This window comes from Marmota flaviventris, chromosome 2, assembly GCF_047511675.1.
Source record: "Marmota flaviventris isolate mMarFla1 chromosome 2, mMarFla1.hap1, whole genome shotgun sequence".
In the NCBI taxonomy this organism is placed as follows: Eukaryota; Metazoa; Chordata; class Mammalia; order Rodentia; family Sciuridae; genus Marmota; species Marmota flaviventris.
Genome location: NC_092499.1, coordinates 186768827 through 186783364, shown reverse-complemented (window position 1 = coordinate 186783364; position 14538 = coordinate 186768827). Strand labels below are relative to the sequence as shown.

The 14538-nt window shown below is 48.2% G+C and overlaps 1 protein-coding gene across 2 annotated transcripts in view; it reads left to right on the top strand.

The window, feature by feature from the left end:
- The window catches only part of Ptprt (protein tyrosine phosphatase receptor type T), a 1048660-nt gene that overhangs the window by 974092 nt on the left and 60030 nt on the right, over nt 1-14538 (top strand). For both annotated transcript variants that reach the window (XM_027945221.3, XM_027945220.3), the window contains one exon: nt 2454-2644. In XM_027945221.3, the coding sequence (XP_027801022.1) occupies nt 2454-2644 (191 nt within the window). The remainder of the gene's footprint in view (nt 1-2453; nt 2645-14538) is intronic.

The following is a 14538-nucleotide window of genomic DNA, read 5'->3' as shown; positions in this document are numbered from 1 at the left end:
CTGTGTCCTCAAGATCTTTGTGTTGGCACACCAGGGTTGATTGGGCTGAACCCATAGGGCCAGCTTTTTTTTTTTTTTTTAATACAGAGGGGTGTTTAACCCCTGCCATGCCCCAGGCCTCTTTTTTATTTTTATTTTGAGACAGGGTCTCGCTAAGTTGCTGAAGGCCTCACTCAGTTGCTGAGGCTAACCTTGAACCTACAATCCTGCCGCCTTAACCTCCTGAGCCACTGGGATTACAGGTGTGCACACATCAAGCCTGGTGCAAAGGGCCAGCTTTACCTTGGTCGTGTTTACTGGCCACATTACATCAGGGAGCTTGAGAGACCGCTCTAGGCTCATGGTAACACCACCTACTTATTATTTGGTATGACCCAATTGATATCTCAAGCTCAGACCAATCAAATGAGTAGCCCCTCCTCCCTGGAGAGTTAATAGGAGGGGACAGGCAGAGGGATGGGAAAATGAGAAACGCATTCCCCACTCCATCCCCAGACGTAGGTGAAGCCTGAGGGTGGCAAACCACTCTCTGTTGCCCAGGATGGAGGGATTCCCAGGATACTGGGATTTCAGGGCTAAAACCAGAAAGTATTAAGCAAATGGGGACCAGCTGGTGACCCTGCAAAGCACGCAGGCCACACAGTCCCCTCCACCATCCCTTCCTTACCAGGAGCATCTTGCTGGAGTGAACGTCCCCACAGTCTGTGTCTGATGGGTCATTGGGACATGACAAGCTTTTGATGAGACGAATGGCAGAAAATCAGGAGTGCATGCTCAGCTTCCCAGGGACTGCGTGGGGCCCAGGCCTCGGGGATGGCCATGCCGGTGCCTCACAGTGACTGAAAACACCTGGGTGAGACACATGACGGCCATGTCTGGCAGTTCTCACCTCATGCACACCTCAAATGGGAAGGCCCAGGGCAGAGACTGTCCATGTCTGAGAGGAGCTGGTGGGACCCAGCCTCGATGGTTATGGGGAAGATGAACTGAAAGGCTGGCAGGGCTGCCCGGAGAGAAGCTGGGGTGGGGGGGCAGAAACTGCATCCAAGGGAACAGAGGAATTCAAACCCAGCCTGAGCAGGCACCATTTGGAGAGTGATCACACTAACAGGTGGTAGTTACAGCAACTCATTGGGTGTAAAGATTCTTATGGGAGGGAGTAGAACTCGTATTGAGGAGAGGTTTTATGAAGGACATGAGACATAGGATCTAGGTAGGAGGGAGCGGCTGGCAGGACTAAGGAAGAGGTTCAGCTGCCCTCCCTGCAAGGTGATCAGGGACATTCATGGACCAGCAGTGTTAAGGGGGAAACTAGATGATAGGAAGATGGTGGTTGCTGTTGCAGAGCCTATAGCTGGAGTGTCAGGGACACTACTAGCTCCTGGGGGTCCAGACTGGCTCCAATTCCTCTCAGGGTACAGTCCAGAGTGTAGGGCATGATGTAACATGTGGGGCATGTTGCATCAGGAAAGAGGAAACCTAACTTGCTGGCTGCTACCCGCTTCCCGGTCTTGGAGCCGCACACATGTGGCTAAAATGGCACCTGGCGATCATCCAGAAGGCGTTACCGTGGGTAGTGACAAAAAATCAGAACACCCCTAGAATAGGCTCAGAACCCTTCCGCCCTCGTGGACAGCTCGTGTCACCCATTACTGCCTGTAGGATGGGTGTACACGTGAACTCCCCACCCTGCTGACCTTTTTCCTGATTGGCTCCTGTACATTATATTAGCTGTGTGTGTTTTCTCAATAAATGAGCTCCTGCTTTGACTGGTCTCCCTGACGTGTCTGATTGTCCAACGGCGAGGGAGGGCTGGGTGCGGGGCGGTCAGTCGGCCCTCTCCTTTCTTGGCTCGATCTGGTCGGGGCGAGCTCTCCCCATCTCTCCCGCAGGTCGGGAGGGTACGAGGGCTAAAAACCCCGACACCAGAGGAAACAAACTAGTAGAGAAATCAGGGCACAGGGAAGAAGGAGAAAGGTGCATATGGCAGGCGTGGGGAACTGTCCCAGCCCACCCTCACCATCCTGGGTGAGACACAATCCGTGGCCCCTGTCTGCAGGCACCAGAGGCTCTCCTCACCTGCAGGTAGGCATCGCAGACTATTGGTAGGCACCCTGCTTCCTACACAGAAGAGTACCCCGATATTTTGGCTTGGCCAAAGCCCACTCTGACACCTAGAGGAAGGACTAGGACAGGATGGGATGACAGGCAACCTGGAACTCTGTCTTCCCTCTATCCAGATGCACTCTTGCGGTTGGCATGAACCATGGTAGCCGTGTGCGTTAGTTCATTTGTTGTTTTAGGTTATGAGTCTCCCCCACAGCCTGCATCTCCTGAGCAGTCGAGTCCCCAGTTAGGTCCCTTTGTCCCCCTCAGGCCACACCGGGGGAAGCAGGGAGGACAGAGAACAATGTCCCCAAGGTGATGGCCTGCTCCCCGTCTTCTCTTTGAAGCAGATGGCAGCCGTGGGGAGCTGTCCCAGCCCACCCTCACCATCCAGACTCACCCCTACCGGACCTGTGACCCCGTGGAGATGAGCTACCCCAGGGACCAGTTCCAGCCCGCCATCCGGGTGGCCGACCTGCTGCAGCACATCACCCAGATGAAGAGAGGCCAGGGCTACGGGTTCAAGGAGGAATACGAGGTAAGAGACCAGCCTGAGGGGAGACTTCCGGTGGCTCACAGGCTGACCTGGGTGCTAAAGCCTTGCTTCTGGAAGTGTGGGTCCCACCAGCAGCAGCGGCCCCCGGGACCGTGGTGGAAAGGCTGCAGCCTGTTAGGAGAGGTGTTAAATTTGAAAAGCGCCGTGCTAAGAGATCCTGATATCTCCTTCCACTTTCCTTTTTCATTCTCTCTTGCTCTCTCTCTCTCACTCTCATAAGCCAATTAGCTACGACATGTCTACACTTCCACCTTTCATATAAAGATACAATGCTTTAAGCCTCCTTCCCACATGTTGTATAAAAGCCAGCAGATCTCTCCTGCCAGTGATTTCTGGCATGCCTGTTGCCCCGGTCACCTCTTGCCCAGTGTCCATGCTCCTGTGCTGTCCTCCCTACTCCCAGCTGAAGTGAAGCCTCACCTCTGGTGACTACTGTCACCTCCTCCCCACCCCTGCATTAGGCATCCCTTTCCTTGCTCCCAAAGCATCTCTAACACCAAGGACTTGCAGGCAGGTGGGGCTCGTTACTGCAGCTTGGGGAATAACACACAAGGGCTGCAGCAAAGTGCAGCAAGTGTCTCTGGTTCTTCTAAGTTCCTTAGCCATCACTTCACTGGAACTTCCTTCCCCGGTTCCTGCCCTGACAGGTCTCTATCCACTCTTCAAACCACCATCTCCCCAGCATCCAAGGAAAGACTCCCACATTTTCTTTATCATGCAGAAACAAGTTAGCTTTCTTTGTCTCCTTCCCATTTGACCTTGCCCATTAGACCTCACCTTCCATAAACAGAAAGTAAAACAAAACAGAAGGAAAAACTCATTAAGATGTTTTCCTGAACCAAAGAGCAGCTCACTCCCCAAGAGGGATTCTTCACTTCTCCTGCTGCTGGGGGAATCCAGCTGTGTCCAGCCTTGAAAACAAGCCTGTCTTCCTTCACTTGTCCTTTCCTCTCTCTCCCTCTCCTCCTTCCTTCTCAATCCCTTGAGCATCTTCTGTGGGCCAAGCTCCGAATCAAAGATGTACTCATTTTTTTCTTATTTGCTTGCTTTTTCTTTTCTTCCCTTTCTTTCTCTTTCCTTCCTCCCTTCTTTTTTCTTTTATCTTTCTTTTTCTTTCTTTCTTTCTTTTTTTGTTAGTCACAGGCAGCATGTGTCCCAGATATGTTCAGTTCAGTTTCTCTGGGTGCAGTGAACACTCAAACTCCACACATTCGGCATTCTTGATAATGCAGACTAAGTTTATCTCTCGGGCTATATTCAGAGAAAGAGCTTACAAAGCAATATTTCTGAAGTCATGTGAGGTCATGAAATTGAGCTGAAATTGGAGTCCAGACAGCTGGATTCTAATACGGTAAACTGTGTGATCTTAGCATATCATTTTGCTATCTGACTTTTAAAATTCTTTATGGGTTGAATGAAGAGTTTGGATAAGGTGATTCCTAAGGACCTGTCTGCTCCTAAAACTTTATGAGAATATAAAACATGGTGGTAAGGGACACATTTGACATATTTATGAGAACAAAAACATTTATGTCAACGATGTGAGTAATTACCAGCTTGGGAGAACCAGCGGTTAATTTCAAATATGGTCTAAGTAAGATAACATTTTTTATATACTTAGTATACAAGTTTTGGAAGATTGTTAGAATAAGAATTGAAGGAGATGATCTCTTCACCTCCCATTCTTAGGTCTTGTTTCCCAGAGAGATGAATGTCCCAACCTTCATGTAAGGAATCCACCTGTGCACATTTACACACATGTATGCAAATCTCTTTATTGAGTCAATGTCAGGAAGATGCTGTGTTGTTTGCAGAGACATTCAATGTTATGATGGTGTGCCAAGTCATTTGTCATATTAATTCATCTTAAAGTTTCAAATAGTACTAAGGAAGATATGTGGTTTCTCAGAATAGAGTTCACCCAGGTAAAGGCTAAGAAACACATATTCTGTACAAATCATACTTGTAATCTAAATATTGATATCAGAAATACAAATGCACTTGAGTACTTGGGTACATTTCTTTCCAGAATGTTATTTTTTTTCCTTTTTTTCTTCATTTGTTTATTTTTTATTGATACATTGTAATTATACCCAACAGTGGGATTCATTATGCCATATTTGCATGTGCACATAACATAATTTGATCTCATTCTCAGAATGTTTTTTTAAAGCACCCATCTCTGTGGGGTAGATTGCCTTTCAAAAATCTCTTCTTTACCCCTCTTTGCATCTTCCCAACTTTCTAGCACAGAAATGAACTTCTCTTACTGTGAAGCGAATAATACGTGTTGTTTCATCATTTGAACCTCAACCCAAATTATCTCTAAGGACTCTACCCTTGCCCTCAATTAGTTCAAATTATATTAATCAGCCTGCTAGAATGCCCAGCTTCTAGGTAACTGCGTTTTCTGAGTAACTGAGTGTTAGTTGGAAACTTCACTTAATGAACCTGTGCTAGTTTCTACACTGTGAAAGTTCACGTTGTTGGAGTTCAGCTGGGTTTTGCTCTGACTATAAAGGTTCCAGTGATATCTAGGATTTATCCTGAGCACGAGTCACAGATCTGTATAGATAAAAGACTCCCAAGCTGCCAGCGTGGCTCTCGTACTGACCTGCTCGGTGTAGTCTGTGGCTTGCCACTGACCCATCCTGCTCTGTTTTTCTGTACAAATGAGTGGGATTGACAAGTTGACATCTTAGGCACCTCCCAGCTTCTGTGAGCTGTGTCTTCTAAAATTTAATTCAGTGGCATGATCACTTACATGTTCGTTTGGTAAATATTTACTATCTCCAAGGACCATGTTGCATATTTGCCATATGATGGTGAACAAAGAAAAGATCCAAAGATCCTTGCCCTCACGAAGCTGATATTCTTTTCCAAGGGAATTAGGAAATAAGCACGAATTTTAAAAACATGTATATTAGAGAATGTGGTGTGTTAGTGAAAAATACCACTTGCTGTGTTACAGACTGTCTCAAACTGAGCAACATAAAATAATTGATTTATTGCAGTCATTGGTTGTATGGGTTAGGAATTTCAACAGCAGAATCTGTCTCCAATCTGTAATGTCAGATCCTTGACTGGGAAGCCTCCAAGGCTGGGGGGGCTGAAATCTTCCAAAAGTGTCCTCATTCCCAGGCCGATGTAGGCCACTGGAATACTTACACATGGCCCCTTCAGGTGGCCAGGGCTTCCTGACAGCATGGTAGCCTCACCATAGGTGGACTTTATACATGATGGCTCATAGCTCCAATGGAGCCTCCCAGCTGACACAGTTAAAAAATGCATCACTTTTTGTGATTTATACTTGAACTTGGCACTGCACCATTCCTAGCACATTCTATCTACTTGTAAGCAAGTAGAGACTTCCTCCATTCTGGGAGAGAGGAACCAGATTCCATCTCTTGATGAGAAGAGCTGGTGGCCAGATTCTGGAAGAAGATACAAAATAGAAGATGTTGGAAAATATGATCTCTGCATAGCACAGCCTTCCACAACTACCATGGGAAAAGAAAGAGCAGAAAAAGAGAGGGACACCGTGTGCCCCAGGAACACCAAGTGAAGGAGGTCCCACTGCTAAACGGGGCGGAAGGGCAGCCCTTAATGAGATGATGGTGGAAGACAGACAAGAGTTCCGGGTCATGCCTGGCCTGCAGGAGCAGAAGCCAAGAGGCGGGGCTGGCAGGAGTAGAGGAAGCAAGGTAAAGGCAACAGAAAATTAAACTGAAATAAAGAGGCCTCTGCTGCCATCGTGCATTAGAAGCCTTTGTAAAGACTTGGGCTTTTACTCTGAGTGGAATGGAAAGACACTGCAGAGTTTCAGAGCTAATGATCTGACCTTCTGTTGAAAGGCTTTTCTAACCACCCTGTTGAGAACAGGGCAGGGGGGAAGCAAGGATAAAAGCAGGGAGGCCAATGGCCAGGACACTGCAGTGACCCAGGTAGAGACCACAGTGCCATGGGCCAGGCACGGCGGAGGGGTGGCAAACAACGGCTGGAGTCTGCGTCTATGTTAAAGATAGAGCCAACAAGATTTCCTAATACAGGGCACATGAGTCAAAGAGCCCAGAATGGCTCCAGAGCTGGTACCTGAGCCACTGGAAGGCGGACTTGCCATCAACAGAGATGGAAAACTTCAGTGGCACAGAGTTGGAGCCATCAGGAGCTCAGTGTGAACCGAGCTTGCAGTGTAGACTAAATACCTTAGTGTAGGCCACAGGAGTTGGCTGTGTGGGTTTGGAATTGGGAAGGAAGCCTGGCTGGAGAGCAAATTTTGGGAATCCTTGGCATACTGATAATATTAAAGTCACATGACAGGAGGAGGTCACCATGCATGTAAAAAGGACCAAGGGACAAACTTTTCAGAATTTCAACTTTAAGGAAGATGCACTGTAGGGGGTTCTAGAAACAGGAAATGCAATAAGCAGAGGCCTTGCCTGATGGGGAGCTTGGAGCCTGCTCTCAGAAGCAGGCCTATAAACTGATAGTTTTAATTTCTTGACAAAATGCCATGATAGAGGTCTAGCCAGAATTAGATGACTGTGCAGGGGTTGGTGCATTAGGCCTAACGGAAAGGTAGATAGGCAGAGACTTTCTGGAAGACACAGAGCCTCAACCAAAGCTCAAGAAATAAGAATAACCAAAGAAAGAAGGGAAGGATTTTCAGGGCAGAGGAACTAGAACAAGCTACAACATGAGCATGTGTGCAGCGGGTTGAGGTAGGAGAATCTGAAACTGCTTGATGTATGAGATTTGGTAGGGAGCGTGGAGGGAGAGGGGGCCGAAGCCGTTAGCAGGGGCCACCTGAGGGGCTAGGGGAGCATTTGGCAGGCTCAGGAATTTGGGTTTTATTCTGGGAGCCACAGGGGCCATAGAAAGGAGAAAGATTTTAAAAGAAGATTTGCATTTTCAATCTGTTGGAGATCAGGGCAGAGATACCAGAGGCAGGTAGGCAGCCAGGACAGTAATTCAAGGAAAAGATAGGACTGTCCACAGCAGGAGACTGGGCTCAGAGCCCAGACAAGCCCACACGCTCTCTGCATGTAGCACCATAAAATCAGCTTGTTCTCTTTGGCATTAAAACTTGAGTGTCTTGATATATATTTTAAGTTCAACTGTTTGAATTAATACATGAATCGTCCTGAATTGAGAATCAAAATGCCTGGATTTGAATTCTGTTGCTTTCATTGAGTTTCTGGTTGATCTAAAGTAGGGTCACTTCCAGTATCTGGGCCTCAGTTCTGTATTTACAAATGAGGTTAAGGGGTCCAGGTGATCCAGAGATCCCTTCTATCAATGATATTCTAAGAATCTAAACAGGAATCTATTGGCCAGGCCAGCTGGGGCTCCTTCCCACAGACAGTGGGACCCTAGTCTCGGGCTAGTACCCGCATGGTCAAATCTCGAGTTCTAGCCACTGTGATTGTCTGAGGTCTTTAGGCTCCTAGGAACTCCAGGAGACCTAAGTAAGGCAAATCAACTTCACCTGCCTGTGGATCTGGGTCTTGGTCAGGGGTTTTTGGTCTTGACTGCCTATTGGAATCACTGGGCAGGAAGTTTTAAAAACACCGAAGCCCAGGCCACAATTCAGACTAATTAAATCAGAATCACTAGGCCTGAGACCCAGGGATCAGTGTTCTCTGAGCTCTCCAGTTGATTACAACATGCTCTTAAAGTTGAGAGCCACTGGTCTAAGGACACACATGCAGTCCCCAGCATGTGCCGCGTCTGTGTCCACAGAACCATCTTCTGGCCTGCTCTATTTGCTGACCCTCAAATCCACTCTAGATGATGGATCTCAGCCACATTCAAGTCCAGGGGCATGATGTGATCTAAACTCTTGCCCATCTTACTTCTCCCAGCCCCAAATACCCCAACCTTCCCGGGTTATAAAACCCACACCTTCTGTGTGTCACCTCATGCTCACAGATGTGGGCCGGAGAACGGGGTTCTCTGGGGGCCCTGTGAGCCCAACCATCATGGTGAGAAGAGCAGCAGGTTTGGGGAAGATGAGGCAGAACAGGAAAAGGTGACTTCATGATAAAGAGGAGGAAGGAAGCATGTTAATCCCAGTCCAACGCGGACAGCCTGTCATCCTAATGAATGGAACGAGCCCAGTAGGGCGACCAGAAGGTGTCTGGTTATTATAGCTCCATTAGGACTATTTAAGGCAACAAGGAACAGCTGTGAGGAATATGATGCCGCCTAATGAAGAGCAAACATTTGTTCACTTTCCAGCTCTGGGCGGACACGCCATGTGGATGGCTGTGGAGGGGCGAGGCTGCCATCTTGCTCTTGGTCGCCTGTGGATGATGGCGGCAGGCAGCCTCCTGGTGGGGCGTGACCTTGCAGATGCACCCCCTTCTCTGCCCAGAGGTGCCTGAGCAGGGGCAGAGAACACCCCTGCTTCCCCCCTCCACATTCTTTCTTCTCCATCAGTAATGGAGTCAAGGAGCATCCCCCTGCAGGTGACCCCACAGGGATCACGGTCCAGTTCTCAAATTTGCAGAAGAGAGTGGTTCTGGGAGGGGCGTGAGAAATTGGCGGCAGGTGCCCAAATCATGAATGGGAAAATCATGGCTGTGCTTCAACCCTGGAAACTCATAATGACCAAAATGGAAGACCCGGGCTCCATCTGCTCATTTTATTTCACCTCCCCTGGATTAAAAGAAGAAGAAAATGGGCCTTCTTCAGAGAGTGGCCAAAAAGCATCCGTAACCCACGTGGTTTCAGGCTAGGGAAAGAGCTCCCGTGGGAGACAGGATGATCTTCATCAGGCTACTTCTAATCCTGTTAAAGTCCAGCAGACAGGACTTTCCCTACTTAAAACAGGAACCTGAGTGAGCAATTTTCAAGGGATGTCATAGGAGAACCCCTGACCATGAGACTACACCTGGTGCTCCACCCTCTCCTGAGATTCTGAGTGGCCTTGGGCAAGACTCTCTCTCTACTGGGGCCCAGTTTCATCTTCTCTGAACTATTTGTTAGCATGGACTGTTGAAGCCTGATGGTATATGCTTCACTTTAAGCACTCACCTGGCCAGAAACATTAATTAAGTACCTATTGTGTACCTGACACTCTTCTAGTCATTCAAGTGGCTAAGAAAACAAAGACTTTCCTTTAAAGGAAGCACGTGACCTCACTATACTACGTGATTCAGGAACAAAACTCTAGTTGAAATTCCGTAGAGACACACAGATGAGGGAATAGGCAGGTTGTTATTGTTGCTTATTTTTGCTTTGGGTCCCTCCTTATTGTCAAGATCATCTGAAGCTTCACAGAAGATAAGACAATTGAGTTGAAGACAAGTAGGGAATGAGGCAGAGGGAGAGCGCGTGAGCAGAGAGAGGGGGGCACACGCACAAAGCTCAGGAGCATGGGAAAGTGAAATGCTGCAGCCAGGGCTTCAAAGGACATCAGTGAAAAGGGATGGAGTTAGAGAGAAAAATGGGACTCTTACACCCCTTGCCGTGTCCCGGAGCAGAGTTAACAAGGTCGTCTTGTCTTCGTGACCTCTGACAATCCATACCTCTGATCCCTGGACAATTTCAAGTTTAATAAGAGTTGTGGGCCCAGAAATAGTCACACGGAATTTCACGCATCCCACCACACGGACTGGCGGTAATGAGCAGAAACCTATGCTGGAGAGACCACCTAGACCCTGGGCTCCGAGCTTCAAGGGACACGGGACCCTCGTGTGAGCTTCCCCGGTAAGCTGGAAAGCAGGGATAGTCTTACTCATTTCTCTTCCCTGAAGCATCAGGGAAATAGCAGATAAATATGAAATGTTAATTGAGTTATAAAGTGCTGGTGAGAAACTCTTAAGTGATTAGGAAGAGGTCCATCCAAAATGCAAATCACAACCCCAGTGAGCTCTCTCCTCACCCCAATTAGAAGGACTGTTATCCAAAAGGCAATAAAATGACAAATGCCGGCAGAAGAGATACCGTTGGTGGAAACGCAAATTGGTGCAGCCATTGTATAAAATAGTATGGAGGCTCTTCAAAAAACTAGAAATAAAACTACCACACGATCCAGCTATCCTACTACTGGGTACGTATCCAAGAAACTGGAATCAGTGTATTCAAGAGACATCTGCACTCACATTCTTACTGCAGCACTGTTTGCAATAGCCAAGAGAAGGAACCAACCCTGGTGTCCATGAATAGACGAGCGGATAAAGAAAATGTGGTGCATATGCTCAGTGGAATACTACTCATCCATGAAAAAATGAAAGAGTCATTTGCAGTAATGAGGATGAAACTGAAGAACACTAGGTTAAATGAAATAATTCAGGCACAGAAAGATAAATACCACAGATTCTCACTGGTATGTGGAATCTAAAAAGTTGATATTGAAAGTGTAGAGAATAGAATAGTGGTGCTCAGAGCCTTGGCAAAGGCTTGGGGGAGGGAGGGATGGGCAATGGGCACAGGGTGCAGTTGGCTAGGAAGAATAATTTCCAACATTCCCTAGCACAGCAGGATAACTAGAGTCGACAGCAATTAATCGTATATCTCACAACAGCCAGTGGAGAGGATTTTGACTATTCCCAGCACAAAGAAATGATAGGTCTGAGGTGACAGATATTGCAATGACCCTGATCTGATTATGAAACATTGTATCCGTGTGTTGAATGTCATACTGTATCCCGTAAGCAGGTACCTTGTCAATGGATAATAAAACACATTTTAGAAAAGAGCAATTCTATCCAGAGAAAGGCAACATCTCTTGAAGAAAGAGGCCAACCCAGAAAGACTCCCGCTCTCCCTTTACCCTGTGGGTTGAGTCTCCCAGGTGGAGACCAGCCTCCGAGCTGTTGCCAGACACCAAGCCATGAGCTTGTTGATGCGAGGTAGGGCCTGAGCCTCTGCATTCTACCAAATTCTCTAAGCAATCTGGATGCCTACCAAAGTTTGAGAATCACTGGCCAAAAAACCTGTCATTTAAAAGTAACCTGTTGGCTTTTCAGTGGGACTTTTGAAGGCTGCATTGTGGCTCCAAACACCAACATGCACTCAACGGTTCTGCCTCTATCCGAGCCCTGTCACAGACAAATACCCACATCTTGCCGCAATCTGATTTTCTACTCAGCTTCACCAGCCGAACTCATAAATTACTGTCTATTTAGTGACATGGTACGCAATAATATTTGCTCTCCTGATGCCACTCAGAGTAGAAGCCATTAGTCATCCTCTCCTGCCTTCTCTGCCCACATTTATAATCCCTAAGGCAGGCATGTGCTTTTCAGGACAGAAGGTATCATCCGTGGTGAGCCTGGCCTCTGCCAAAGCCATTCTAACTCATACAGCACATTGGAGTGAAATAGCCAAAGGTGCACTTGTCTCCAGGAACCAGACTGTCATTTTCCAGAGAATGTTTATAATATATATTGATATCTACAATGAATGCCAGGTACAGAGTGCTTCCTTAGATATGGTGTCCTTGAATTGGCCACAACCTATACAGCTGTCCATGGTGGCCCTTACCATCTACCATGACCACAGACTCCAGCCAATGTGGTTGTTGAATGATCTCATGGCCCTCTATTGAGAGCACACCTTAGATTCCCAACAGATCACGAAACTCTCTTCCTCTTCATGGATATTATGTCTATAGTTACATCTATGATGTTCCTATATCTAGAGTAGCCAACTTGTCCCAGTTTCCCATGAATGATCCAATTTTAAAATTGAAAGTTCTGCACCCCAAGAACCACTTTAGTCTGAGACAAACCAAGATGGACATGGCAGAGTTCCAACTTTGCTCTTGGGACAATAAACTGGACATTTCATTTCAATGGGTACAGAGTACCCTCTGGAGTAGTCCACAAACACTCAAGGTCACACCCTTGGGAAGGCATGGGACAGAAGAGTCTCTGAACACCTACTGTGTGCCTCTGCCTGGTGCCTGGGCACTATCTCATATAATCAGTAATCATCACACAATCCTACAGGTTGTGTTATCTTTTCATTTTTTTAATATTTAGATACTTTAAAATTTATTTTTAAGGGGTGCACCATGACATGGGTTTGAACAAAGACACAGAATCCTGTGAACACCAACGTGATCAGGATACCTAAGCGTTCCATCAGCCAGAGAAGTTCCCCATGCCACCCTGGAGGAGTTTAATCCCTCCCCACCCCTCACCTGAAGGGCGTATTGTTCTCTAAGGTGTTTTCAGAAAAATTCACTGAGACCTGGAGTGGTAAAACGATTTTCAGTAAAAATATCCAAACACTCCAGTCTGCTTGCCTTCTGCAAAGCCCTGCCTGTCCCCTGATTCATGGGTGTAGTTAGTGGGCAAGAAGTATTTCTTGACAAGAAAAATGAATGACAGTCCTGGGTACAGGGAGTCTCCTTGGTGAAGACTCTGGAGTCTCACCTGCACAGAGTACAGCAGTGGACAGAGGCAGGGAATATCCTGGTGGGCTGGACGGCTCACAGAGGAGATCGGCCCTCGCGGTGCCCTGAAGCACCTGCCCAGAACTGCCTGATCAGCAATCCCCGGGCCTGGTTTTGCTGCACCCCGGGGCATATCACATCCAATTATCTCCATGGAGGCAGTCGAGCTGGGAGAGAGAAGGGAGGCTTGGTAGCTGACAGGGCCTGCTGCAGATAGTGGGGCAGACAGGTAAGCGAAGTGGACAGGCATGCCTCGGCCTCAGGGAGGAGGGGAGCTCTTCTTGGAAGCTCTGTGTTCTGACGTCTCGCCATGCGGGTCATCACTCAGAAAGGCTTAGTTCCAGAGAAGGAGACCCTCTTCACTCGGCAGGGCCAACCCAACAGGTGGGAGGACCCAGCCAAGAGGACATGGGGGGTACCCTCAGTTCTAGCTAGGAATCCAGGTCCTACGTGGGGAGAAGGAGGCGGGTCGCCTGTGGGAGTAAGAAGCCTGTGGCTTGTGGTCACGGCACCTGAGCCTCCCACTAGCTCAGGGAGCCTGAGCTTTGTGGCCGGGAGCGTGGGTTGCAGCCACAGGGTGTCACTCTGCAGTAGGCACCAGGTGATCACTCCATCCTAAAATCCATGAGGCTTGTCCACGAGGATGACGGGAGGCCTCCAGGGACAAGCGTTCCCAGCCCTGTATCGTGATGCTGGCGCTGGCTCGGCCATCTTTAAAACGCCTCCAGAGCACTTCCACTGACTTAAAGTAACACTCGGGTTCTGGCCTGGGGTCTGGGAGACCTGGACTGAGCACCTGACCCATCTCTCAATCCACATTCTGTGTCCCCCACCCCCTCATCTCTGCTCTGGGGAGTCCCCCTTCAAGTTCTAGAACACAATGACCTCCCTCCCTCCCAGGGGCTCTGCACCTGCTGCTGCCTTGCCATGGTCAGTTGGCCCCTGCTCATCCTTCAGTGTTCAGCTCAATGCACCAGCCACACAGCAGCAGGGACACACCTGGGGTTGGGCAGGTTGGAGGTGTTACTTGTGCAGTGAGGTCCTTGGGGAACTGAGGGCACCTGAGGAAGAGGGTGTCAGAAAGGACCCATAGGAAGGCAGGCGCCGTGGCCCATGCCTGTAATCCGAGCAGCTCCGAAGGCTGAGGCAGGAGGATCGTAAGTTCAAAGCTAGCCTCAGCAATGGTGAGGTGCTAAGCAACTCAGTGAGACCGTATGTCTAAAGAAAATACAAAATAGGGCTGGGGATGAGGCTCAGTGGTTGAGTGCCCCCGAGTTCAATCCCTGGTATCCCCCCACGCAAAAAAAAAAAGAAAGAAAGGACCCGTAGGACAGGAGCTGTGATGAGTGTTGTGCAAAAGAGTTTGAGAATGCGAGGCGCCGTTCCAGAATGGACACCACAGGAAGTGGCGTGGTCGGGCATCCTAATATTAACTGGCAAAGACGCACTAGGCACTCACATCAGCCAG